The sequence below is a fragment of the Hypomesus transpacificus genome, chromosome 22, assembly GCF_021917145.1.
Source record: "Hypomesus transpacificus isolate Combined female chromosome 22, fHypTra1, whole genome shotgun sequence".
Classification (NCBI taxonomy): Eukaryota; Metazoa; Chordata; class Actinopteri; order Osmeriformes; family Osmeridae; genus Hypomesus; species Hypomesus transpacificus.
The window spans coordinates 4962706-4987072 of NC_061081.1; the positions used below are offsets into that span (position 1 = coordinate 4962706).

Sequence of the window (24367 nt, forward strand, 5' to 3'; positions counted from 1 at the left end):
ATCTCAGTGCAGTGCAGACACTAGGTACTGTAAGTTAGCAAGGGCTACAGAAAACGTAAAATTACAGGTAGACGGACCATTTTTTAGCTTTGTTATCTAGTCTTTGTAGTTAGTCAGTGTTATCATAATGCTGCGAGTCCAGGAAAACCCTAACCATCTCAATTCATTCTCTGTCCTTGCATCCTTGCAAGACAATTCTTGCAAGGTGGCTTGCAAGAAGGTTCTTCAAAAGAATGTACTTGCGTTCTCAGCGTTTTTCGGATTGATCAACAGCCAGAATGTCCTCAGGGCAGATTAAGGAGGTGAGTAGAACATCTTGAGCGTTGGAAGGCCATCGAGTTCCATCAGTTTGCTCTTTACACTGGCAAGTTGGTCCTGAGAGGAGTTCTGCAAGATGACCTGTTGAGCATTTCATGGCTTTCAGCGTGCATGCTAATTTCTCCAAGCCTGGTGCAAGCCCACTATTAATATGCACATGAACTTCTCTAATTTTTTGTACAGCAAGGAAGGTTTCTGTATGAGGAGTGCTTCCTATAGTGTACAACATCCACTCCATGCTGCACCTCGCTGCTGATGCCAAGGAATTTGGCTGCCCTGACAACTGCAGTGCATTTCCTTTTGAAAATTATCTTCACCACCTGAAAAAACTGGTCCGCTCTGGAAGAAGTCCTCTGGCCCAAATTGTACAAAAACTCAATGAGAATGGAATAATCAGGAGGGATCTTACTGAAAAAGCAGACAAAGTAAGCTTCAAACATCCCAACAAAGCTTACATGCTAAATGACAGAGCATGCTGTGAGGTGATGTCAACAACCCCTGAGAAAGACGAGGGCGCACAAATGTTCCTTTGAAGGGTGTATGACCACCTGGAACCCTACATCTCGAGTCCCTGTGACTCTCGCCTTTGTGGAGCATGTCGGACAAACATCAGAAACTCAAGGATGAAACTAATATCAGAGTAGTGCCTTAAACAAAGGGCAATCATGGTTGTGGAGGAGTATGGCTCACAAGTCTTCTTTACAATTCTCCACTCCTTTTCATGAGTCTACCTTGGGCGCAGCATCGCCTCAGTCTCCATCACTGACGCATCAGCTCAGTCTTCATCGCTGACAGCGCTGGCCGCAGCATCGCCCCAGTCTCCATCACTGACAGACCTGGCCGCAGCATCGCCTCAGTCTCCATTACTGACAGACCTGGCCGCAGCATCGCCTCAGTCTCCATCACTGACAGACCTGGCCGCAGCATCACCCCAGTCTCCATCACTGACGCATCACCTCAGACTCCATCACTGATGCAGTCTCAATCAAAATGTCTTCATACTTCAGGTTCATCGTCTACAGTTTTCGGTGGTGCATTTTATCGAAGAAAACGTGGCACCATCATTATGGTTGGAGAGGAGTAATGGGGTAAGGTGACTCATTGAAAGTTGCATAATATTTTCTAAATTGTTCAATGACGGTGTCATATACAAAAAAAGCATACACAACAATTGCAAATATCTTACAGGTTCTGAATTGCTATTGGCCTCAGATTAATGCTAGCGTTCTGGCAAGACGCTGTGCTCTGCCAGATAAAGCACAGTGGAAGAAGTACCAAGTCAGAGTGTTTTCTACAACGGGTAAAATGTGTTTCACCCCGTAATGACAAATAGAGACAATAGCTCTAATAACATAACTGATAGCATAGGCGATTTTACCACACGTGCAGGGGGTGCATTTGCGCTCTACTTAAATTAAAAACATTAACATTTTCAAATTAATGTAAGAAAACAATACAATTATTTTGGAATCTATGATTCTCTAATCTCTAATGAAATTAAAACCTAGAATCGCCTATGACTGATAGCATATCTGTAATTTACATTTAGATTCTAATTGTTGCACCTTTCCATTAACAGAAAGAGGCAAGACACCTCTCAGGTGGAAACAGGGAAATGCTAGAAAAATCTATGTTCCTGACAGATACCTGATAGTGATGGTAATTATGTGTCATTCATTTTTATATAGAAGGTATTTACGACGCGTCATCGGACCGGAAGTCGCCATCTTGGAGGCACACCGCATCACAACAAAGCACTGGCACTGAAGTATATCCCGAACGTCGTCAAGGAAAATTGTGAATTATTACCGTGTTTCAGGTTGTACCAATAGGACAGATCGAGAAAAAGATTTGGTATAGCATCGACTTCCAAAAGTTATGAAAAACCAGGGAGAGGAATGCCAGAGATTATCTGAGTAAAGGAGGCGCTTGTGGTTAGCAAAGCTCAACCAAGATCTACGAGGGAAAAATCTGGACAACATCCGTATTTGTTTGGCACATTTCTTGTCAGGTATTGTGAAATGTTTATTTCAGCGGCTCATAACAATTTTTCTATTGTAATGATAATATTTTTTATAGTAAAAACAATTACTGCTTTTAGTTTTTTTACTGTGTGGGAAATTCAGTGTTTCCCACACATAGACTAATATGTGGCGGTGCGCCACAGAATCAACACCGGCCGCCACATATTGCGTTTCATAAAACTTTTTTTTTAATCGCTATTTAGGTTAAAACACGCAGCGTTTTCGTTCAGCTGCATTTCCTTTCCCCTGCTGTTCCTCCGTCTCTCTGTCACTCATGCGTCTTTCTCACACATGCACACAGTCACAACGTCAGCACACGTTAGCAACAATGCATACATATGCCGTTCTAGCAAGACAGACAGCTATATCAGCGAGCCTTCAGCATTAGTGCCGTAGCTAAAAGTCGAGGAAAGTTGAGGCTACTTTTCGCTAGGTACCTTACTCACATTTACATTTAGTCATTTAGCAGACGCTCTTATCCAGAGCGATTTACAGTACTCGAAGTTTCCCCTCCGTTCTTTTGGTGAGAAGTCTCAAGAGCTAGCTACTTACCCGGCGTCATGGAGCCAACCAGTTAAATAGTTGTTTAGCACTAGCGTTGCTACATGCATAATGCAGAAATGATATGTTAGTTGTTGTTAATTTTGTGAAGGTGTGAATCATTTTGGATTAATATTTAATGTCACAAATTATTAACAAATTAACTGTGTAACGAATTATTAACGAAGGAATTATTACGACCCCCCCCCCCCCCCCCCCCCCCCCCCGGTCTGACAACCCCCACCCCTCCTCGCCACAATTAGATTTCTAATCTGTGGGAAACATAGTTATTTTTCTGTAAAGCTGACAATGACATAATATAATTAATATCAAACTACTGCATGTGTATGGGTTTAGCGAGAAAACCAGGTAGTTAACAATATCGGGATATCCAACTGAAGGCAGAATCACCGGGTCGTCACGGATCCAAGTCGAGGGAGCTAACTGGTAGGCCAATAATCTGCACCGCCAATAAATCCTAATTTCTCAAAATATCGACCCTTTTCTTGTGGTCCAAATCCTTCCCTATATGCCTTTGGATCTTGGACGCGTTTTGATTTACATTTACATTACATTTATTCATTTAGCAGACGCTTTAATCCAAAGCGACTTCCAAGAGAGAGCTTTACAAAGTGCATAGGTCACTGATAATAACAACGAGATAGCCCCACGGCATTGCGGGTAGTCAAAAACAAAAAGTACATATTGTGAACAACCAAAAATAGTGCTAAAGGGAAGAAACCATAAGAGCATGTAGTTAAACAAGTTAAAATTACACAACATTAATCTCGAAGTGCAGGTGTACCTGTAGGAAAGCAATAAAAATAGGATTAACTAAAATAGAATACAACAGTTTAAATCAGCTACCACTAGCCAACAAGAGCAACAGTCTAAGCAAGAGTCATTGTGATCCTTAAGGAAACTAGCGTTGGGTTCAGCAAACCATTCCTAACTACCATTGTACTCCCGGAACAAGTGCGTCTTGAGCCTTCTCTTGAAGGTGGAGAGACAGTCCGTGTCTCTGATGGAGGTGGGGAGTTGATTCCACCACTGGGGTGCCAGGCAGGAGAAGAGCTTGTGCTGGGACCGGGCGGTCTTGAGAGGTGGGACCACCAGGCGGTTGTCTGAAGAAGACCGTAGGTGGCGGGTGGGGGTGTAAGGCTGCAGGAGAGACTTAATGTAGTCGGGCGCAGTCCCGTTCACTGCTCGGAATCTGATGCGGGCCGTTATGGGTAGCCAGTGGAGGGGGATGAGGAGCGGGGTAACGTGGGAGCGTCTGGGTAGATTGTAGACCAGGCGGGCCGCTGCGTTCTGAATCCTCTGTTTTGATGACCATTTTGGTAGTTTAGACATGGCTACAGTTGTACCAAAGAGTATAGAATATACGTTCTTTGATTGTACTCTGTTCAGTTGTTTACACCGAGTGCCTCCAATATGGCCGCGCATCCGGGTTACCGCCCAGAACGTGACGTCAGTGAAAACCCTCTATATGTATATACACACGGAGAATACACGGTATAAAAATAAATAAAACTCGCATGCAATTTAATTAATGCAATGCGGAACTACTGTTAGATACTCGTGTTCTTTATGAACACGTAATCTGTAGATCCGCCTTAGCTCTGAAACTGATTATCGCTGTCACCTCTGTAGCCGAACTGTGAGTGAGTCAGAGATAGCTAGCGACACACAAGAGCTAGAGGACCCGCTGACTTCGGTTTCCCAGTCACTTAACGCTACTGTAGTACAAGCGAAAGAGTAGTGGTTAGGACAAGGACTTAGTGAGGAGGTATTCTATGTACTTAATAAATAAGAGATGCTGTGTTTTCAGTTTTATAACTCTTATTTCGTTAACAAGTTACATATGGAGTCTGGACAGGGTTCTTGCAGGTTTCAGTAAGTCAAATTTAAGACCTTTTTAAGACATTTTAAGACCATAAAGATTGAAATTTAAGACCTACACGACGCATGACCAAATAAATATTCAAATCAAAGAAATTCTGAAAAAAGCATTTAATATCATTATATAAGAGTGTGTGTGAGTGCGTGTGTGTGTGTGTGTGAGATATGTATGTCAATGTCACAACTTGAGGGACAGTGAATCAACCTTGTATGACTTAAAACCTTTCTGTATCTTTACTTTTAGTCATTTTTTACATTTAGTATCTTAACATGCATTTATATGTTACTTTCCAACTATCCATGTTACTGCTATTTTGTCTTATTACTAGTTCCTTGTTATATATAATGATATATATGTTCAAATGTCCCTTCAATATGGACTGCTTTGGCAATACTGCTCAACCCAAACTGTTATGCAAATGAAACATTCTGAACTTTACTGAACTGCGAGAGAAAGGAAAAGAGAAAGAGATTACATATGCCTAAGTTCCTCTCCTTTAGCACCAATCTCAGCCTCAATGTTTTTGAGTTCAGCCAGTTTGTCTTTGTACGCCCTTCTGAGGGCATTTGACTTGGAGAGGAGCTGGGCCATCTTTGAGCCAGCCTTTCCCTCGGCTTCCTCGGCAAGCATGTCTGCCTCCCTGGCAAAACAGTCGGAAACCTCCTTTAAACTGGTCTTTTTCTTTTTTAGTTGCTCTAAACCCTCATCTGCCAGCTTTCTCTTCAGGCTCTGCATTTCCGATTCTTTCTTGGTACGCTCCTGATCAAGAAAGATGCGGTACCTTGAGCGGGCTGCACCCACACATGTTAGGAGCTCTCTGGTGAGGGGAACCTTTGTCACACCCCCATGCATCTCTACATGGTCGCAGATCAGCCTATTTGTGACGATGGTCTCCTCATGCATGTTTTCGATCTCCACCTCCTTGTTAACAGAAAATCCCCTTTCAACGGAGGCCTGCCCATGTGAAAGAAGGAGCAACCTCTGGCAAAAATCCCAAGCAGCAGGATAGGGACGGCTTAACCTCTCATGTAGGAAGGTGTCTAGTCGGTTCTCAAATGGCTGGAAGTTGAGAAGTTCTTCGTTCCTTGCCTCAACAGACAGGAAAGACTCAAACTGTTGGACAATGGTATCCCCTAAAACAAAGTGAGTGATAAAAGAAAAGTCAAATATGCATATATAGATAAATCACAGCACTCAATACCTAAACCGACTCTTCACCTATGTAATGTTTTCAATAACAAAAAAGCCTGTGTGAAATACATATGAGCCACTGCACACAGAACAGGTGCAGGACCATTAGAAGAAGGAATAACAAAAGCAAGATGTCCATGCTAAACCAATACCCTAATAGGAAAAGAGAAAAGGGCCAAATAGGGGACCAAATGTCTGCAACATAGAGAGAATGCTCGAAACAGTCTTATACAAATTCAGAGTATAGTTGAGCATGGTACTCAAAACTTTGGTTCATAACCCCTTCCAAATATATTCCTACCAGCAGATACACCTCCTGTCAGCTGCTTGTCCTTCAGAAATGTCTGTATGAGACGTTTCATTTGAGTCTTGCTTTTGTCTGGGTCCCTGAACATGAGAGACGGGTCCAGACACTCCATCTGCCTAACTGTGGCATATTTCAAGGGGCTCTTCTCCTGAACTTTCCTCACAATGTTTGAGAGTCCCTGCATGCAATCCCTCCGAAACTCAAGGACCCTTAGCTCTGAACCTTTACTGTTCTGGACAAGGTAATGTGCAATAAAAAAATATGTATGTATCATAAATATGTATCAGTAGTATTAAAACAATTTTAAATTAAAAAGTACACATGTACAGGTAATATGACTTCTTAGTGTATTAGCTTAATGGCAAAGTTTCTTCCTGTTGCACACTTTACAACTGACATGTTTGGAGTATGTTAAACAAAATGATATTTGCTGCCTGCGTATTGATCATTATTTCCAAAAGCTTAAGAAGAATCATGACAATACCTTGAGAGCTTCCTCAGCACCCAAGCCGATGTCAACCTTCTGTGGGAAGAGGAGCAAGTTCTTGTCAGACAGGTCCAGTGTGGTAAGCTGAAGGGCAGTGATGTCTTGCAGGACCGGCCTTTTAACAAAGCGCCTCAGTAGACTCTGTCAGCGGACAAATTAAGTAACAAAAACAATAACTGAATTGAAAGGGTTTATATATTTATCCAAGTGTTGCTGTACTGTCCAAATTACGGAAATTGTGTAGTAAGTTATACTGTTTGTTGTTGGTTGTACCACATCATAAGGTTACTGTGTTTCTTGTGAGGCAAGAATGTTGTAGCACGTTGCTTCTAGCTATTGTATAATTGTCGGAGCCTCGCATTACCCGTGTTTTCTATTGTTTAGAACGCCGAATATAAGCGAAGATTGCTTTGTAAGCCTTATGTTGTTTTGCATATTGTGTAACATTGTTTAGCATTTTGTATAACACTGCATTTAAGTTGATCATTTACTGATTCATGCATATATGTGTTTCAGAACCACACACATCAATATGTACATCTGTTAGTCAATAAGACACATAAAAGGAACATCTTGTTGCATTCTAATCGATGCTCCCTGGTGGCCACAACCCTTTGAAGACCAACAAATTATACAGTCCTTTTAAAACCACCAAAACAATTACCTTAAGCAACTCAGCCAAGTCTTTGCCAAAGAAAGGCATCACAGGTTCGTCTGTTTGGTACTTCCTCATGAATGGATCAAAGGTCCTGGCCACTGTCATGAAGAAGTGCATCCTTGTGATGGTTAAAGGATCGTTGTGGGCTGCTTCAATGGTGTCAAATGATGCCGTCTTGGGGTTTGGCAGCTCTTTTCTGTGCACAGCATCCAGGTATAGCTGGAGAGATGGCCAGACCGCCAGAGCCCTCTCGATAACCGGAAGGTTTTCCAGCCACCGATGGCCGCAGAATGGCTGAGGGAACACTGTGGACTTGGTGACTCTTACGTAGTCCTCCCTCCTCGCTGGAACATGGTGGAATAATGTGTGCATTGCCTTTAGTAGCTTGTCCACATGCCACATCGAAAAGCCAGCCTTGAAGGCATTATGCAGTGTGTGGAGCCCACAGCTGCCAACGGACACCAGTTGTGCACCCCCGTAGTTCTCAGCATGGTCAAGCTGGAGGAGCTCTAAAAACTTAAAGTTAACATTAGGCCCATCCATGGAGACTGACATCAGCCTGCTGCAGTCCAATTGATCCAAAGACTCCTTATGTATTGAAAATAAGGAGAAATAAAGACAGATATACATCATTAAAGCAATGGCGCACACACATACACAGTCATTGTACATTTAATTATCTCCATGTTTGACTACAAGCCTTACTTTATGTATCTCTGTAGTTAGGTCTGTAGAACTATGACTGCTAATGTGGCCTAAACTGTATGTGAACCTACATTTCCTCTCTCGATTGCCTAATTTTTGTTTGAGACAATAAAGGTTCATCTAAACTGATAAAATAAATTAAACCATATACAATGTTAGGTTACTTTTTCTATGTAGGCTACAGCTTCAAATGTGTAGACACTAGACAGACATCGCTTTCTACATGTATTGTTTCCTTAGTCTCAAAATTGATAAGTAAAAGAATAGCCCATTCAACTTTCACTTACTTTGACATGTTTCAGTAGGTCCCGCGCTGTCCCATGTCCCATGAACTGTGAACCCAGGTACCTCGACTTTACATTGCCATTATTCCAGAAACGAACGTGGACGTCAAGTTGCTTGGTCTTGGTGGTCTGGTTAAGACTTTCGTCGAACATTACGACATACGGCCCGGTTATGGAACGAATCAATTCCCTCTTTATGAACTCCCCCAATCCAAATCTTGCCACATAGGCGATCTTGTTGGGCCCGCAAGTGAACGTCTTCGCAATTACCGAATCAGGGAACATCACTCGGAAAAGATCGCCAATCTCACTGTTGCTATTAAATGAGTGATGTTTAGTCACCGTGTGCAGTATCCACAGCACCTCGGCTTTCGACGTATCAGTCGATCCAAAAGTAGCCCGAAGGTCGTTCGAGGGAGCTGCGATATTGCGCTGGAGACCGGAGGGGCCCGGCATTGAGGAGGAAGACGGCAGGGAAGGCAGGGGTGAGGCACAAAACTCACTAATTGGTTGTGTCCGCTGAAGGCATTTTATGGCTACTTTGTGTTTCTCCGCTCTTGCGTGTGACTCCAGCGCCTTCACACCCAGAGTCCCTAATTTAATATTTTTTAGACATAGTTTACAGCGAGCCTCGTACCTGGAGCTGGGTACCGCTACTAACCAACAGCGGAAATCGATGTGCTCTAGCCATGACTCTTTGAAACTACACTTTCCCATTTTCTCACATAACCAAACTTTTCAAACTCTGAGGAGACACAAACGTATTTCGCGGGCAAGTATTGCAATGCATTCATCATGGGATTTGTAGTTCCATCACCACGTACGTACCATCACCAATATCCCCCGAAAGAACTACAACACACCGAACCAACGTTCTCAGGGCAGCGTTGTAGCAAAGACTCTAGAGCTCCGCTATGTATTTTATGACTCAATTTTTGTTTGCTACTTTGTAATAACTTTCTGCGCCCGTTTCTGGAAATGAACGAGAGAAACCCATTTTTAAGACCTGACTAAATTAAATTTAAGACCTCGGATGAAAATATGGCCGTTTTTAAGACGTTTTAAGGCCTTGAATTTAAAGTTCCGAATTTAAGACTTTTTAAGACCCCGCGGGAACCCTGCTGGAGATTATGTAGGGTACTTACTGTTTACTACTTTACACACCTCATGCTGTTGCAGCTAGCTCAGGGGAGAGACTGTATGTAATACAGCCTGAGACATACGCTATAAAAAAAATTGGCTTTAGGTTCTCAGTGCTCCAGACAGTTTTTTGAGACAGTGCGAGGATACATTTTTACTCGTAGCCTACTCGCGCATGTGCGACCTACAAATGTGGAATTTGTTGTGTATGCACAACAACAGTACATGTAACCAACGACTCATTGATACGACGATCTGGATAAGAGCGTGTGCTAAATAAATGACTAATGCACGTTCCAGAAAGAAAGCGAAATCAGCGAGCCCTCAGCATTAGTACCGCAGTTAAAAGTCTAGTAAAGTTAGACTACGATACGGTGTTCATATTAAGACATCCTCAGATCTCAGACTCAATTGTCAGACTCAAACGGAAAGGCGTCAAGTCTCAGACCAAAAGTCGTCAGACTTAGCCGAAACAGCTTCAGTCTCAGAAAAACCTCTGTCATCCTCAGACCAAACGTCCTCAAACTAAGCGCCATTATTCTCAGACAAAACGCTCTCAAACCAAACGCCATCATTCTCAGACAAAACGCTCTCAAACCAAACGCCATCATTCTCAGACAAAATGCTCTCAAACCAAACGCCATCATTCTCAGACAAAACGCCCTCAAACTGAACGCCATCATTCTCAGACAAAACACCCTCAAACTAAACTTTGTCAGAATTTATTTTGTCAAAGTTATCTAGATGAGGGAGCTGCTGACTAACTTTCTGAATGAGCTAAAGTAGCAGCTTTTAAAATTAATACCATGGTGTTGTTTCTGTTAACTGGTACAGCAAGAAAACTTACTTTTGATATAGACAAGTTTACGCGCCAAAACTAGGGGGCCGCCATGACTCTAAAAATATGCACTTTATTTCCATCGGAAGTGGTTTGCACAGCGTCTGCCAATGTAAACACAGCGATGTCGATGCTAGCTTGGGATCACGGTTCTACTACTTTGACATACTTGTCGTTCGACATTTACTACTGGATAAGTTGCCAACGTCGTCGCCATACTTTAAAGTACATTTTAGAGTAGATTTATAGTTATAAAGCTTTTGCCAGTCCATCATTTTGGAGCTTTTAACATGGAGCAAAAGCAATGTCAGAAGATGACTTTAGTCGGTGATTCATTAGAACATCTGTTGTCTAGCTCTTCAATCTCTCAGCAAAATGTAGGCTAATTATTTGGCTAAAGGATGCCACACGTAACAGACAGAAGTTGCTCAATAAATGTATAGCCCGACATTAAAAAAATTTATAGTCGGTTGACTGATCGCGTTGTTGTACCCAATCAAAGGAATAAACACACAGGAGCATCATGAACATTCAATGGTCTTGCCAGTTATCCTGGCAAAACATACAGCATAATGTTCTTTATTTATTGCCAAGACACGGTACAAGTAGCCTAGGCATACGTAAAACTGAAAGCTAACGCTAATTCGTTTGGAATTTCTAGGCTATACTTGATGTTACATGTTGATGTTCAGCCTATTCAATTTAACAACTTCAGAAGGACAAGACAGGCAGTACACTGTTATCCTTATGTATGTGGCTTGTAGGCACTGCCTGAAGTGCCTACGTATCTATTCTTCCTATGAACCCGGTTATGACTGCTTTAAACAAGCACCGGTTGGCTACCCACCTCAAGCCGGGATTATATAGATGTGTGTATTGGCACTTTGAAAGGTTTGAATTATTATATCCACATATCAATGTATAATTATTAAATCCACTGCAACAATAGGACAAATGAACACCAACAAAATGTGAATAGCCTACAAACAATACTGTAGTATAGCCTAACTGTAACAGGCTAGAGGCGATTCTAGGTTTTAAAACTGGTCGTAGCACTCTATCTAACCACTCGTTCAGGTGCATTCTCCAGTGTTTGCAACCAACTACCGCACACGTCGTTCCCGAACCACTTTTCTTCATGTTGTAAATTTTATATCCTCTTTGTCACTGCGATATCAGTGCTTTGTCGGCACAACAGAGCTAGCTAGCAAAACAAACCCAGCCCGCCAGAACGGAAATGGATTGCATATAGGGGAGCAGTTCAGGAAGTAGAGCGGAAACGGCTCATGCACTTGTCTATAGCTAATAGAGGGTTTTCACAGACGTCACGTTCTGGGCGCTAACCCGGATGCGCGGCCATTGTGGAGTGAATGTAGCCATGTCTAAACAACCAAAAAGCTCATCAAAACGCGTCCAAGATGCGAGGGTATATAAGGAAGGACTTGGACCACAAGAAAAGGCGAGAAATTACGATTTATTGGCGGTGCAGATCCTATGAGTTAGCTCCCTCTTCTTGGATCCGTGACGACCCGGTGATTCTTCCTTCAGTTGCAGATCCCGATATGGTCAACTACCTGGTTTTCTCGCCCAGCCCATACACAGCGGAATACCTTAAAACCTACAAATGTTTGGATGCCTATAACCAGATGGTGTGTGGATGGGTGAGGGAGACGCAGTACCAAGTTATCAACGACCGTTATGTTGTGAAGGCCAAAGTAAGTAATTAAGTAAGTAAGTCATTTCCATACTCAAGGTGTAGCCAAGTGACTCTCAATCGTGTTTTTTCCCTTATAGATCTTGGTTGAGCATTTCCAACAACAAGCGCCTCCTTTCCTTTAATAATCTCTGGCATTCCTCTTCCTGGTTTTTAATAATTTTTGGAAGTCGATAATATTCGAAAAGATTTTCTCGATCTGTCCTATTGGTACAACCTGAAACACGGCCATAATTAACCATTTTCCTTGACGATGTTCGGTATAAACTTCAGTGCCTGTGCTTTGTTGTGATGTGGAGTGCCTCCAATATGGTGACTTAAGGTCTGATGACGCGTCGTGAAAACCCTCTATACAAAATAGTTGTTTTCTGCAAGCTAGTTCACTCGTATAACGTAAACCCATGTGTAGTCCTCCGGTTGCCATGGATACTGCAAACAAACTTTCTAAAGAATCATAAACGTCATCAACACACGTTTTCGTTTTAGGACATCCTCAGATCTCAGACTCAGACAAAACAACGTCAAATTAAACGGCATCAGAAAACCCTTGTCAGACAGCATTGTCTTCATAGAAATATTTATTGTAGAAATAGGCCTACAACACAACAATCATGTACAGCACATGCTGATATATCGAACCAGTGCCTGTCGAAATATTATTATATTAAATATTAATATTGAATGTAGGCTACGTCATCATTATGCGACACATACAGCCTACAAAAACTTTACTTTACTGGCGGAACAGTTGTTCCAAGCCCTCGCCCCTCGGCTTGAAGCAACGGATGTAGTTGGTATTGCATTTACGGTTAGGTTTCCGACTCTTCCGGTCATTTTTATTCTATTAACTCCAGTCAACATTTACAAAACTATCACCCCCAATAATTTTTGTTTGATTCTCGAACCTGGCTCATACTACTAGCTTTTTCATATACATTTTTTTCCCGATGCTAAGTTTGAAAAACCAATCTGAAATGGGTAAACTAGCACCCCATTTATTTGCTTACGTCAATAAAAGTTGCCTGCAAATGTGCTCGCGGATACTAACAGGGCATCAGCACAAAAGTTCAGTTTGGCCGATAGCCGATTTACATGGAGCTGAATGAGCCATAGACTTATATTGAATGAGCACAGGGAGAACTGGCTTGAGTTGCCTGCCCTGTTGTAGCAAGTTTAGCAAATGGTTGTCACACATACATGAAATGTTGTTAATATTGTTTATTCCCGTTATTTTAAAACAGATTTGATTTTTCTTAAAAACGTTCATGACATGATGGCAAATATATTATGTTGAGCGCAAGCATAGATTGTTGATTGTAGGAAATTATATAGGCCTATATTTAAATAATCTTAGTCTTGCCTTCAGAAGCTTTTGTTAAACACACCCATTATTCTTTTTTTGAGCGTGTTATCAAACCAGACTGCTTTTGTGGGACAATGAAGGTCCTCAGGGACTCTATGTTTCACCCCCACTTAAATCTGATGGAAACGTCTTGTAGCCTATATGGTTCTGCGAATATTCCCCTTTCAAAGGCAAATGTTCAATAAAGTATAATTTAGACACACTTCTCAACCTTTTATTTATTACATTATTAACAAGTCTTGTTAGATCACGTTATATCCATTAATAGGCGTTTGGTTTTGTAGGATGAACATATAAAACACAGGTGATATTTCTACTCTGATGTTAAGTTGAAGGCAGTGTGAATTTCGTTTGAATATAAAGTTGACAGTAAGCTATGGTAAGTCTGCATTATGGAAGATTTCAGTTACCAAAATAACTAAGCTTTCTTTGCCTGGCGAGAACAACGACGGAGCTGTTCATGTTAACAGTTTATTTCATCCGATACAATGGGTTGGAAATCATACTCTTATCACAAAGAAAAAAAGCAACATATGTGATGAGTTCCATCTAGAATAGCCCCTATATTTAGCCCTATAGCCTATTTCTAAAAAACTAGTGAAAGTATTACTATACAGTGACAGAATACATTTCCGTTAAGTTTGCATCATGTCTCTGATTAAACTAGTGAAAGGAATACTATACAGTGACAGAATACATTTCCGTTAAGTTTGCATCATGTCTCTGATTCTTATCGGACTTGTACCCCATTCTGCCCATAGATTCTGCAACTGCAATGCCTTAGCTCACACGCTCGTAACCATATAAATCTATGCTCGCGACTGGTTGTCGCAAAGTATGACGTGTACAGCTAGTTTCAAGCGTGCACGAGGTCTCAGAGCTAGGGAAAAAAGAGCCACTGTTTAAAGCTAGACCGGAAGACACGGAAGTGGAAAGATGGCCGCGTCCAGTCTCGCCCTCTCGCTTGCCTCACTGCGCCACTGAGCACTTTTCATAGAAATGAATGGGGACGCCATCTTGGCAGACAAAAGTAGCTTACTCTAGTTATAATAACTCTATGAGTTGTTCAGATCGTCGCGCCCCGTCGGATTCTTTAGCAAAGTTTGTTTGCAGTATTCATGGCAACCGGAGGACTACACATGGGTTTACGTTACACGAGTGAACTAGCTTGCAGAAAACAATTATTTTGTATTAGCCATATCAAAAGTAAGTTTTCTTGCTGTACCAGTTAACAGAAACAACACCATATGGTATTCACTTTAAAAGCTGCTACTTAAGCTAATTCAGAAAGCTAGTCAGCAGTTCCCCCATCTAGCCAACTTTGACAAAAACAATTCTGACAAAGTTTAGTTTGAGGGCATTTTGTCTGAGAATGATGGCGTTTAGTTTGAGAGGTTTTGTCTGAGAATGATGGCGTTTGGTTTGAGAGCGTTTTGTCTGAGAATGATGGCGTTTGGTTTGAAAGCGTTTTGTCTGAGAATGATGGCGTTTGGTTTGAGAGCGTTTTGTCTGAGAATGATGGCGTTTGGTTTGAAAGCGTTTTGTCTGAGAATGATGGCATTTGGTTTGAGAGTGTTTTGTCTGAGGATGACAGAGGTTTTTCTGAGACTGAAGCCGTTTCGCCTGAGTCTGAGGATGACAGAGGTTTTTCTGAGACTGAAGCCGTTTCGCCTGAGTCTGACGACTTTTGGTCTGAGACTTGACGCCTTTTCGTTTGAGTCTGACAATTGAGTCTGAGATCTGAGGACAGGACTGGCCCAAGCCTTTACAGGGCCTTAAGCAGAATTGATTTGGGGGCCCCTTGGCGTTGTTAATATATGGGCGATTCTTAGATTATGTGTACTTTTGGCCTGGTGAAGTGGAGTGAAAACAACATTATACAAATTCAACTCACACAGCTCCATATGTTTAAATAACTAGTGTAGTATGGAGATCCATTAGATTTAAAAATAAATTTACAAGACTAATTGTTATTTTTCACATTTTATCTGACCCCGAGTATACAAATGTCATTTCCACCACATTTCATTTAACACCTATAAATAAACAGTGTAATAATTTAAACATCCTAGAATTTTCTAGGACCATTAGCTTAACTAGTTGTACCAGTAACTACTATTTATAACAATAATTCAATTTTTAATGACCTTATTTTAACTGTCCTAAGGATAAAATGCTGAACTGTACACTTTTCACAGTGTGAAATTCAATATTACTTTGGGTAGGTCCTTGTAAATAATTAATAATCTGGTTTGTTACATAAAGTAATGCAAGCCATCAATAAATGTAAACATGATTTTAATATGAGCTGACTAATTTTGGGGAATTTTGTGAAAAATATGTGCTGTGATGGAAATGACGAGCTGTGGTGGAAATGACAAGGTGTTGTGGAAATGACAAAAGCTAAACACTTAGAGAAAACATAGATATATTTATTAGAAAAAACATAAATCATTCAACTTCATTTACAACACCATGTGAAAACCAATCACTCACTTTGGTGTTGCTTTAAGCCAACATCTAATTTCTGGCTTTTTGGCAAAATCTTCAAACTCTCACAGAACTGTAACAGTACATGCTGTAAATAACCCCAAAACTGGTGGGTTGGCAAGAATACTTAAAATAAATGATGATTTCTTTTTGAGAGTCAATAGAGAGTCTCTCTTCAATGAACACTTAACTTGTATACTTGTATTCAAAGAACTAGTGATTGTAGTGTCATAGACAACTTTTACGAAGTGCCCCTCGGATTTCCTTCCAAACAGGCACAATAATTTCTTTGTGCCTTTTAGTGACGGGTACAGGCTCATGGATAAGGCCTAGGACATGCATCTCTTTGAGGCCAAAAGAACCGATTTTCACCTACACGGCTCATGGTTTTCACCAGAGCTCCACTATACCGATCAACATCTTGAATGATGCCAGGATAAGCATCGCCATCATAATTCACGGCACACCACTGACCAACTAGGCCCTCGTTGAGATCATCAATACGCTGCATGTGATGGACGGTGACTGGATGTGATGTACTGGCTGAGGGAATCTTTTCATCCCATGTAGGGAATGTGACCATCTCGGGTGGTAGTTATTGTTTCATATTTCATAATAATTATTTAGGAGGGCACTTTCATACTATTACCTGATGGATTTTCATTGTGCCCCGAATGGTCTGCAGCTCCGATGGTAAATGCATATCCATAGAGTCAATCTCCTCTGGCTCAACATAAAAAAGTTGTATAGCAGATGTCTCCTGCTGAAGCTCACTAAAGAGCACTTGTGCATTTTGAATATCCTTGCCTCCAGCGATGAGGTCATCGGCTCTTCTCTTCACCGCCGCTCCAATTCCATCTGCAGGGCCCTTGCCGTGGCCAGCCTCCAGGAAATTCCATGTCAGTTTCTTCCAGCCCATCTGATATGGCAGGTTGGTGAAGAAGAAGAAATTCTTCTTTGAGCGGTACTGTGTGGTTGGCCGTCACTGACAATGTGCAGCACTGTAACTGAAGGGCGCTTCTCTTTTAGGCAGGAGAGAACTTTCCATAGATGCGCCCAAATTGCACAGGGAACATGTCGGAAAGAGGGGCTGATTGAGCACACTGACACAATGCCATCTTTGGTGTAGGCTACACCAGTGTGCAAAGAAGCCTGCTTGTGTGAATCTCCGAAATGTACCGCCTGTATTTCGGAAGTGTATTTGCAGAGAAAATTCTCAGCAAAATCAATGTGTAGCACAACCTAATCTTCGCACAGCTTTTCTTTCAAACTCCGAAGGGTATTGTGCTGGTGTCTTATATTGTAGACATGTTTCCCTAGTTTTGTTTTTAGTTCTTTCGAAAAGTCCTCCAGCAAGGTATGCAGAGTGCCCTCTACCTTTTCTTTAACAGTTAAATGCACAGTGAATTTCTCTTCAGTCCCATCTTTCTTCTTCTTCGTTCTCTCCTCTGCTTTCCCCTTCCACTCAAACCAGGACGTGTGGGTACCAGGGTCAAAACTGGAGACATCCAGGGTTTTCTCCTCACAAACAGCACATTCCCTGTACATGCACTGCTGGTTTGGGGAACGGACTCTACCAGATCCTCAATGTTTTTGCTTTTGATGACCTTAAGGTAGAGCAGCTTGTCTGCCTTGCATTGTGCATTTGCATGGGTTTTGCACATGCAGGTATCTCTATCCCTCACTGTTGGCTTCACGATCCAGAATGGTCTATTCTTACAGAACTCACTGTATGAGATATCTGTGATATCTCATATAGTCATATTTGGATACTCTTGGATAAACTTGCTATGGAGCTTTTTCATAGGCTCACACAGGTAGCGTTTTTGTTGTTTAATCTTTCTCCTTGTCAGTGTCTCCCTTTTGCCTTGTGCTGTTCTCGTCCCTCTCCAGGAATGCTTGAATTTTCTTGCCTTTGCCTATGTGCTTCTTGTGTGTTGTTTATTATGTTGCGTTGCCCTAATGCCAACCTCGGCTTGAGCCCTTTTTTGAAGCCTGTACTTTCTCAGGACTTTTTTTGCCATTATGGCAGAGATCATGCGTTTGTCTTTATGTAATTTGAGATGTTTGTACTTTTGTCTCAGCTCGCTCAACAATGCGTTGTGGAAGACCAAGGTCTTTCTGAGAATATGTGGTTCTGCATCCATTTGGCGCTTGGCCTTTGCATTTGGAGAGTCCGTCTGCTCCATTTTTTTTTTCAGCCTTTCAAACCGCTGGCGGTATTTATGCAAATTTTGGATGGCTTTCTCAAGTTTTGCATTGCTCTCATATATTGCAGTGTACACCTTCATCCGATGCCTTGCCACCTTTCTTCTACCTCTCTCCTTTTGGGACAGCGTAGACTGTGGAGTGGGCTGCAGGTCAACAACTTTTCCAAGTGGAATGGCAGGTTCAGGAGACTGTGGAGGGGTGGTGGTGGTGAGGTAGGTCTGTAAGGTTAGAGTTTTCTTTATATTCTCTCTTCTGTTTTGTTAGTATGTTCTCCATTCTCTCCGCTTGTTGCGTTGCTTCCACTTTGTTAGCTCTGTGATCGACTTTACCACACCTTTTTCTTTCTTCCTCAAATATCTTTCTGTCTCTTTTCAGCTTCTCATATTTTATTGGGTCAGCCTTTATTTTGTCCCTGTAGGCTTGGGATCTTTGTTTTATTGTCTTTGGCATCTTAAAAACAGATAAAATAGGCTAATATTATTAAAAGACATTGTAAAAAATGTATAGTATATGCCTATATAGTATAAAAGTACAACAGCCTAGAGCCTATTAAGGGAATATATTTACTTTCACAATCCATACCAGACATTTAAGATTATATGCTTTTCTTCAGAAGTTGTGGATGGATATTTATCTGGCCTCCGTGTCCTGCATGTGCTCTAATGTCACTATACATTTCCATGGAAACCATCTAAACAATCTTTCACTAGAACCTTTTTTAAAGGGACAGTAGTCGTTGTGGTGGAAATGACGCCAATGCTGTGTGACAGGTATATTTTGTATAAAAGGTAATATTGACTGTGGACTCAAATCAAATAATATATGTTATTTATTTTAGTATTCCTTTATTCAAATGCATCAACAGTTGTCATATAAGTGATACTTATAACCTTTTTTTTCATTGTTGAAGTTTGAAACTCTGGGTGTGAAAATACAGCATCTTGGTATTTGTTCAGATTGCAGGATCAACAAGAGCTTTTACCACATTTCAATGGTAGTGCAGCCAAATAATGTTTAAGAGTAAAAGAGAAATCCACACTTACACAATAAATAGTAACAGCATGGCAATAACAAGTAGACAAATTGTTGAGAAGTGGATCTTTAGAACTACATTTTGTGGAATGTAGGATATGACCAAAGTGCTACTTAATAAAAGCAAAGTAACGTTGTCCCAAATAGGGGAATGAACAAGTGAGGCTTGACCTAATGTGGTCTGGGCATCTTGGCTTTACACATTGAAGACCAAACCAGAATGATGAGGTGCTGCTAAGTTTAACTAAAGAATTCTGATATATACATTACTTGCTTCAAAAAGGCCTCATTGTTGAATTGGAAATATGTGCACTTGAGCATAATTCACAACAAGCAAGCAGGAGCTTTTGATAGAGGCTACTGAAAACATTGATGCAAGTTATTGGTAATAAGAAACTTGTATAGACTCCCATATTCTGCTCTCTTGTATAGATTTGTGAAAATGAACAGTCATAGACATTTTGCCTGAAAACAGAATTTGAAAATAATTTCTAGAAAAGGTAAACACAGCTATCTGTATGGCTTTGTAAAAATGAACAACCACATTTTGGCCATTTGTATAGATTTGTAAATATGAACAACCATATTCTGGCCAATTGTATAGATTTGTAAATATGAACAACCATATTCTGGCCAATTGTATAGATTTGTAAAAATGAACATTAATTTTTTTTTTGTTGTAACTTTTTTTTTAATGAAAGATAACTATTTTCAACAACATCAACTGTGAACTGATTTGGGCGTGTGTGTGTTAAAGAGACAGACAGGGAGGGACAAAGAGAGGGGGAGGCTAAATTACTTGTACTGAAACTGTGCTCTTCTCTCTTTCAATGCAGCAAAGCGGTCAATGACTTTCTCATTGAAATCAGGCTTGCTGAGGACTAGTTCCCACGTCTCCTGGAGGTTGTAGCTCATGAGAACCTGGTACAGTGCCAGTGCACCACAGCAGCCCTTGAATTCAGGATTCTCATAGATCAGAAAGAGTTCTGTCTTGAGCTTTGCCTTGCTCAGCATGGGGTATGCATTCACAGTGGCATTCAGAGCCTCATCAGGAAATGAATGGCAGTACCTTTCAAACATGTCTGCTTGCAGGAAGGTAGCACTCACAAGGTGGCCAGAGAAAGAGAACCTTTCTTTGGTGTGATCCAGAATGGTGTTGCAGACCTCTTCAGACAGCCTCTGCTTCTCCTCTTCTCTCAAAGCAGTTCTGGGTCTTTTGGCTCCTGTTGGTTCTTGCAGCTGCTGTTGAGAGGAGTCCCTGAAGGCAAACAGACCAATGTGTTTGTTGGCTTTGTACAGTATTGTTGTCTATGTGATGCACAGGTATATGCAATGTATCCATGTATAGTACAAATACTTCAGTTCCACTTAAAATGGGCAGGGATGCATAAAGTCTTTAGTGTTTAAGTTAGCCTTTGTGTCTCACATAGCCTGGATGTTCAGCACAGTATACAGTGGTGCTCAGAAGTTTATGAGCCCATGCTAAAATTGACTAAAAAGAGGAATAAAAAAGAAAAGAAAATTGGTGTCCTTAAAGGTTGGATTTTCCAACTTTTTTAATTAAGTCATTAAGATCAATTTCCAAAAGATGATTTTTTATTTTTTTATTCCTCTTTTTAGTCAACTTTAGCATGTGTTCATACACTTATGAGCACCACTGTACAGTACACATAGTATATAAAATAAGCTAGATTACACCACTGGCCATATAAAATGAGAATAATGTAATTTCAAACACAAATGCAGTCTCCTTTCATGCATACATTTTCAAATAAAGCTCTGCTTTGATAAAGATCGAATGATATTGTTTAATCTTACCTTATGGCCTGCACACTGCTTGTGAAGCTGTCGAGGGCACGTTTGATGAAGACAGCATCGATGTCCTTCTTCTGTAGCTTTTGGTACAGAATGTCGACGTGAAGCATGATTTCGTGAAAAAGCCCCAGGAAAAAAATAAAATCTTCATCATGTAGCATCCTCACGTAGCCAGATGCCTCTCTCACGGTGGGCTGGTCAAATGAACCCAATGAACCCGTCCGGATGGCTTCAAAACATTCTATGAGGTCGTCTCGATTCTCGTAGACAGTGTTCACGACTCTGCTGTTGAAGTTCCACCGTGTGGATGAAGCTCTGGGCAGTCTTCGTGCAACAGTCTGGTCAAGAATGCTGGTGCGTTTGGGTGACCGAGAAAAAAAAGTTGCAATCCCGCTCAGATCAGAAAAGAAAATGTTCACTTTTTTTATGCGAGAAGTAGCTTGCTGCATGATCAAATTCAGCTGATGCGCATAGCAATGCACGTAATGGGCATTCTTGAAATGCTCACGCACCTTTTGCTGCACACCAGCCTTCTCTCCCCTCATCACACTGGCTCCATCGTAAGCTTGCGCAATGAGTTTGACCTTCTCGTCGTCGGCAAAAAGACCGTTCAGTCTCTCCAAAAGCACACTGGCTATTGAGACTGAGGTTGATTCCGAGATGGGAAGGAACTCAAAAAAGCACTCCTGCACTTTGTGGTTGCTATCCATGTACCTCAGCACAAGCACCAGCTGTGTCTGTGTAGAAACATCCGTGGTCTCGTCAGCTTGGATAGCTACGAAGTTCGCCGACTTCACCTCCTCCACAATATGTTCCCTCATGACCGCTAGCATACACTCCAGTAGCTCGTTTTGAATGGTCTTTGATGTGCCCTTGAAAACTTTAGCATTTTTAAGATGGTCATCAAACACCTCATCTAACTGTGCCACAAAGTTGACAAGTCCAAGAAAAATACCAGGGTTGGTGGAGCCCTCAGTATCATCTTTGCCTCGTAAAGCTAACTCAAACACTCACACACTGGATTAGCCGGCTGAGGATGTGGCGGTTTTTGCTAACCTCATCGTTGTGGCGGCGGACAGCTAGCCTGTATCCCTCATCCAGTTGAGTGGCAATGTTCACTCTCCCCAAAGCAGACAATCTCAAACAGCTATCCATGTGGGTCTTTGACAGCTCATGTTTCTTAATCTTTTCTGAAAGATGGTGCATGTCCGTTACACCAGTCGCTGTCCAAGCGGTGCTGTCTGCCTTGCCGCCTTCAGGGTGAAAGAGTAAGCAGGGGTAGCAGAAGACTGCAATAGCTACATCGCAGCCTGCTAGCCAGGTTTTTCGTTCGTACCAATTTTTGGAAAATCCTCGGGTGTAGGACTTTCCCCCTTTAGTAGAAACCTGTTGAATTATTAAATTTGGTCTGGGAGGTGCTAATTGTTTCGTTGCCAATTTATATTGATTTGTTCGCAGACAAAAAGGAACTTCTTTCAAATAGACAATCGTTTTGCACTGAACGCTAGCCATCTTGACAGTTGTACGTGAATTGATTGACGCTGCTACCCGCTCTTTTCTTAGTTACGTTCATGGTTATGTTACGTATGACGAAAGCGCGTACGTGCAAGCCCTCCCGGAACCCATAGAGATTGTATTGAAAGCTCTGATAATTGAAAAAAAAGATTTTACATGAGAGTCTATGAGAGACTTCTGGGGCGATTTTCAACCTGACTGAAATCGCCCCAAAAGGGGCGGGGCCATTTGAAACACGACTTTAGCCTGATTGGACATTTAGTGGCAGATCAGACGTCTAGATTAGAACACTGATAACGACTGTTGCCGTGATATAATTGATTAGAAAAAAATCCCTTCCTTTTCCCGTTTGGCAGTGCGTCGCCCATATCGCCCTAATGAACACACCGCCCCTGCTCAAACACTTGACTTAAATAAGCAATATGTGAACCAATGAGCTGAATGAGTGGCTATCAAGCTACGTTGAACCAGCTACGTAAAGATATCTAAAAAAAATCGACCCTTCCCATTGATTATTACAACGACTAATGTAACCCAGGTAAAATAATAGATCAACTAAAAGCAAAACTATATTAAAGTAAATATGCATACAATGGGAAAAATATTATAAATGTGCCCAAAACTGATAAATTTATAATAATATTGAATTGGAATAAGATAATGAAAATATCCATGTTCACCGGATGTCGTGTGACTGATCTGTGGCGTGTCGGAACTGACGTGCGGACACCTGTCAGAGATTGATTGAGAGAACCATGAGAAACACGCATGACGGTGATCTCACAAATTAAGAAAAATACTGATTAAATTGTTTAAGAACATTAAAAAACAATTAAGTTCTAAAGACATATAAATTGCAGAGTGACAACCCACGTTGGGGACTTATATTTGACTTATACTAGAGTGCAGATATCGTTGCCATGCAGACTTTTAGTGTTGTAGCCTCAATTATCCAACTTGGTCGAAGACCTTGCTGGAAACCAACGGTTTCTTTAAACCCGAGATGGCGAGCCATAGCCTGGCTCTGCCCTCCTACGTACTTCCGCTCAATTTGGATTTTGCTTCTGTACTAGGTCTGGGAGCTTGGCTCTGAAGTCGGTTTCCAGAAACAATTTTTTTGTAGGTCCAATCAGCGAACAGAAGGAGTGTCTGAGAACGATGACGTTAATGTCGTGCACTAGTTTGAGTAGTTCAGTAATGGCGGCGGAGAAAGATGTGAGCAAAACTATTTTGCGGTTGTGGCAACGCTGCCGAATATCCATAGGTTAAAGCCGGAGCAAGAACATTCCTTGCTGAGGTTTGTTGGTGGCCATGATGTTGTGGCTCTCCTCCCCACGGGGTTCGGGAAAAGTTTGATTTTCCAGCTATGGCAGCTAGCTCCGTTACAGTAGTGGTGAAGGAGATGGCTCAGGCGAATGCTTGCGATTGGTTATGGCAAATCAGAGTGGCTCTGGGCGGATCCAATAGTTTTAAACTTCAACAGAGGACCCGCCTTCAAGGAAGTTAACGTTTGTCAATGGAGAGATCCCAGACCCTCTGTACAAATTAAATGTACGAGGGTCTGGTTACAGACATAAAAATCTTTCACCTTTCTGCGAAATTCGCCGTTTTGTAACCAAAATAGGTGACCTACGTGAATCGTGTAGATTCGATGAGAAATTGTTGGGGGGGGGGGGGTATTCATATTCAGTGAACTGCGGACAGGTGCACGTGTCAGAAGGGAGCACGAGTGCATGGAAATAATAACGCAAAGGGCCTTGCATCACCAGTGCAAACCACCATCAGAATCTGGAAGCACTCCTGGCCTCGGTGAATGATGGTTTCAATCATAT

The 24367-nt window shown here is 41.6% G+C and overlaps 2 protein-coding genes across 2 annotated transcripts; both read right to left on the reverse strand.

Moving 5' to 3' along the window:
• Positions 1-5825: 5825 nt before the first annotated feature.
• On the reverse strand, positions 5826-9517 carry LOC124484211. The gene is made up of 4 exons (XM_047045036.1): positions 8421-9517; positions 7435-8016; positions 6768-6911; positions 5826-5918 (listed from the first exon to the last, which is right to left on the reverse strand). The coding sequence occupies exons 1-4, from the start codon at positions 9132-9134 to the stop codon at positions 5826-5828; spliced, it is 1533 nt and encodes a 510-aa protein (XP_046900992.1). The 5' UTR covers positions 9135-9517.
• Positions 9518-19938: 10421 nt separating this feature from the next.
• Positions 19939-22226, reverse strand: LOC124484351 (zinc finger MYM-type protein 1-like). The gene is made up of 3 exons (XM_047045237.1): positions 22035-22226; positions 21024-21940; positions 19939-20463 (listed from the first exon to the last, which is right to left on the reverse strand). Exons 1-3 carry the CDS (start codon positions 22224-22226, stop codon positions 20001-20003), a joined length of 1572 nt encoding a protein of 523 aa, XP_046901193.1. The 3' UTR covers positions 19939-20000.
• Positions 22227-24367: the final 2141 nt, after the last annotated feature.

Excerpts from the sequence above, each read along its gene's own strand:
- LOC124484211 (XM_047045036.1), bottom strand. The coding sequence starts at position 9,134 with ATGGGAAAGTGTAGTTTCAAAGAGTCATGGCTAGAGCACATCGATTTC. Across the intron at positions 8,017-8,420 it reads ACCTACTGAAACATGTCAAA|GAGTCTTTGGATCAATTGGA; the intron begins GTAAGTGAAAGT and ends TCAATACATAAG. Across the intron at positions 6,912-7,434 it reads ACTTGGCTGAGTTGCTTAAG|AGTCTACTGAGGCGCTTTGT; the intron begins GTAATTGTTTTG and ends GTCCGCTGACAG.
- LOC124484351 (XM_047045237.1), bottom strand. The coding sequence starts at position 22,226 with ATGCACCATCTTTCAGAAAAGATTAAGAAACATGAGCTGTCAAAGACC. Across the intron at positions 21,941-22,034 it reads TCAGCCGGCTAATCCAGTGT|TTAGATGAGGTGTTTGATGA; the intron begins GTGAGTGTTTGA and ends TTTGTGGCACAG. Across the intron at positions 20,464-21,023 it reads AGCAGTGTGCAGGCCATAAG|GGACTCCTCTCAACAGCAGC; the intron begins GTAAGATTAAAC and ends GTTTGCCTTCAG.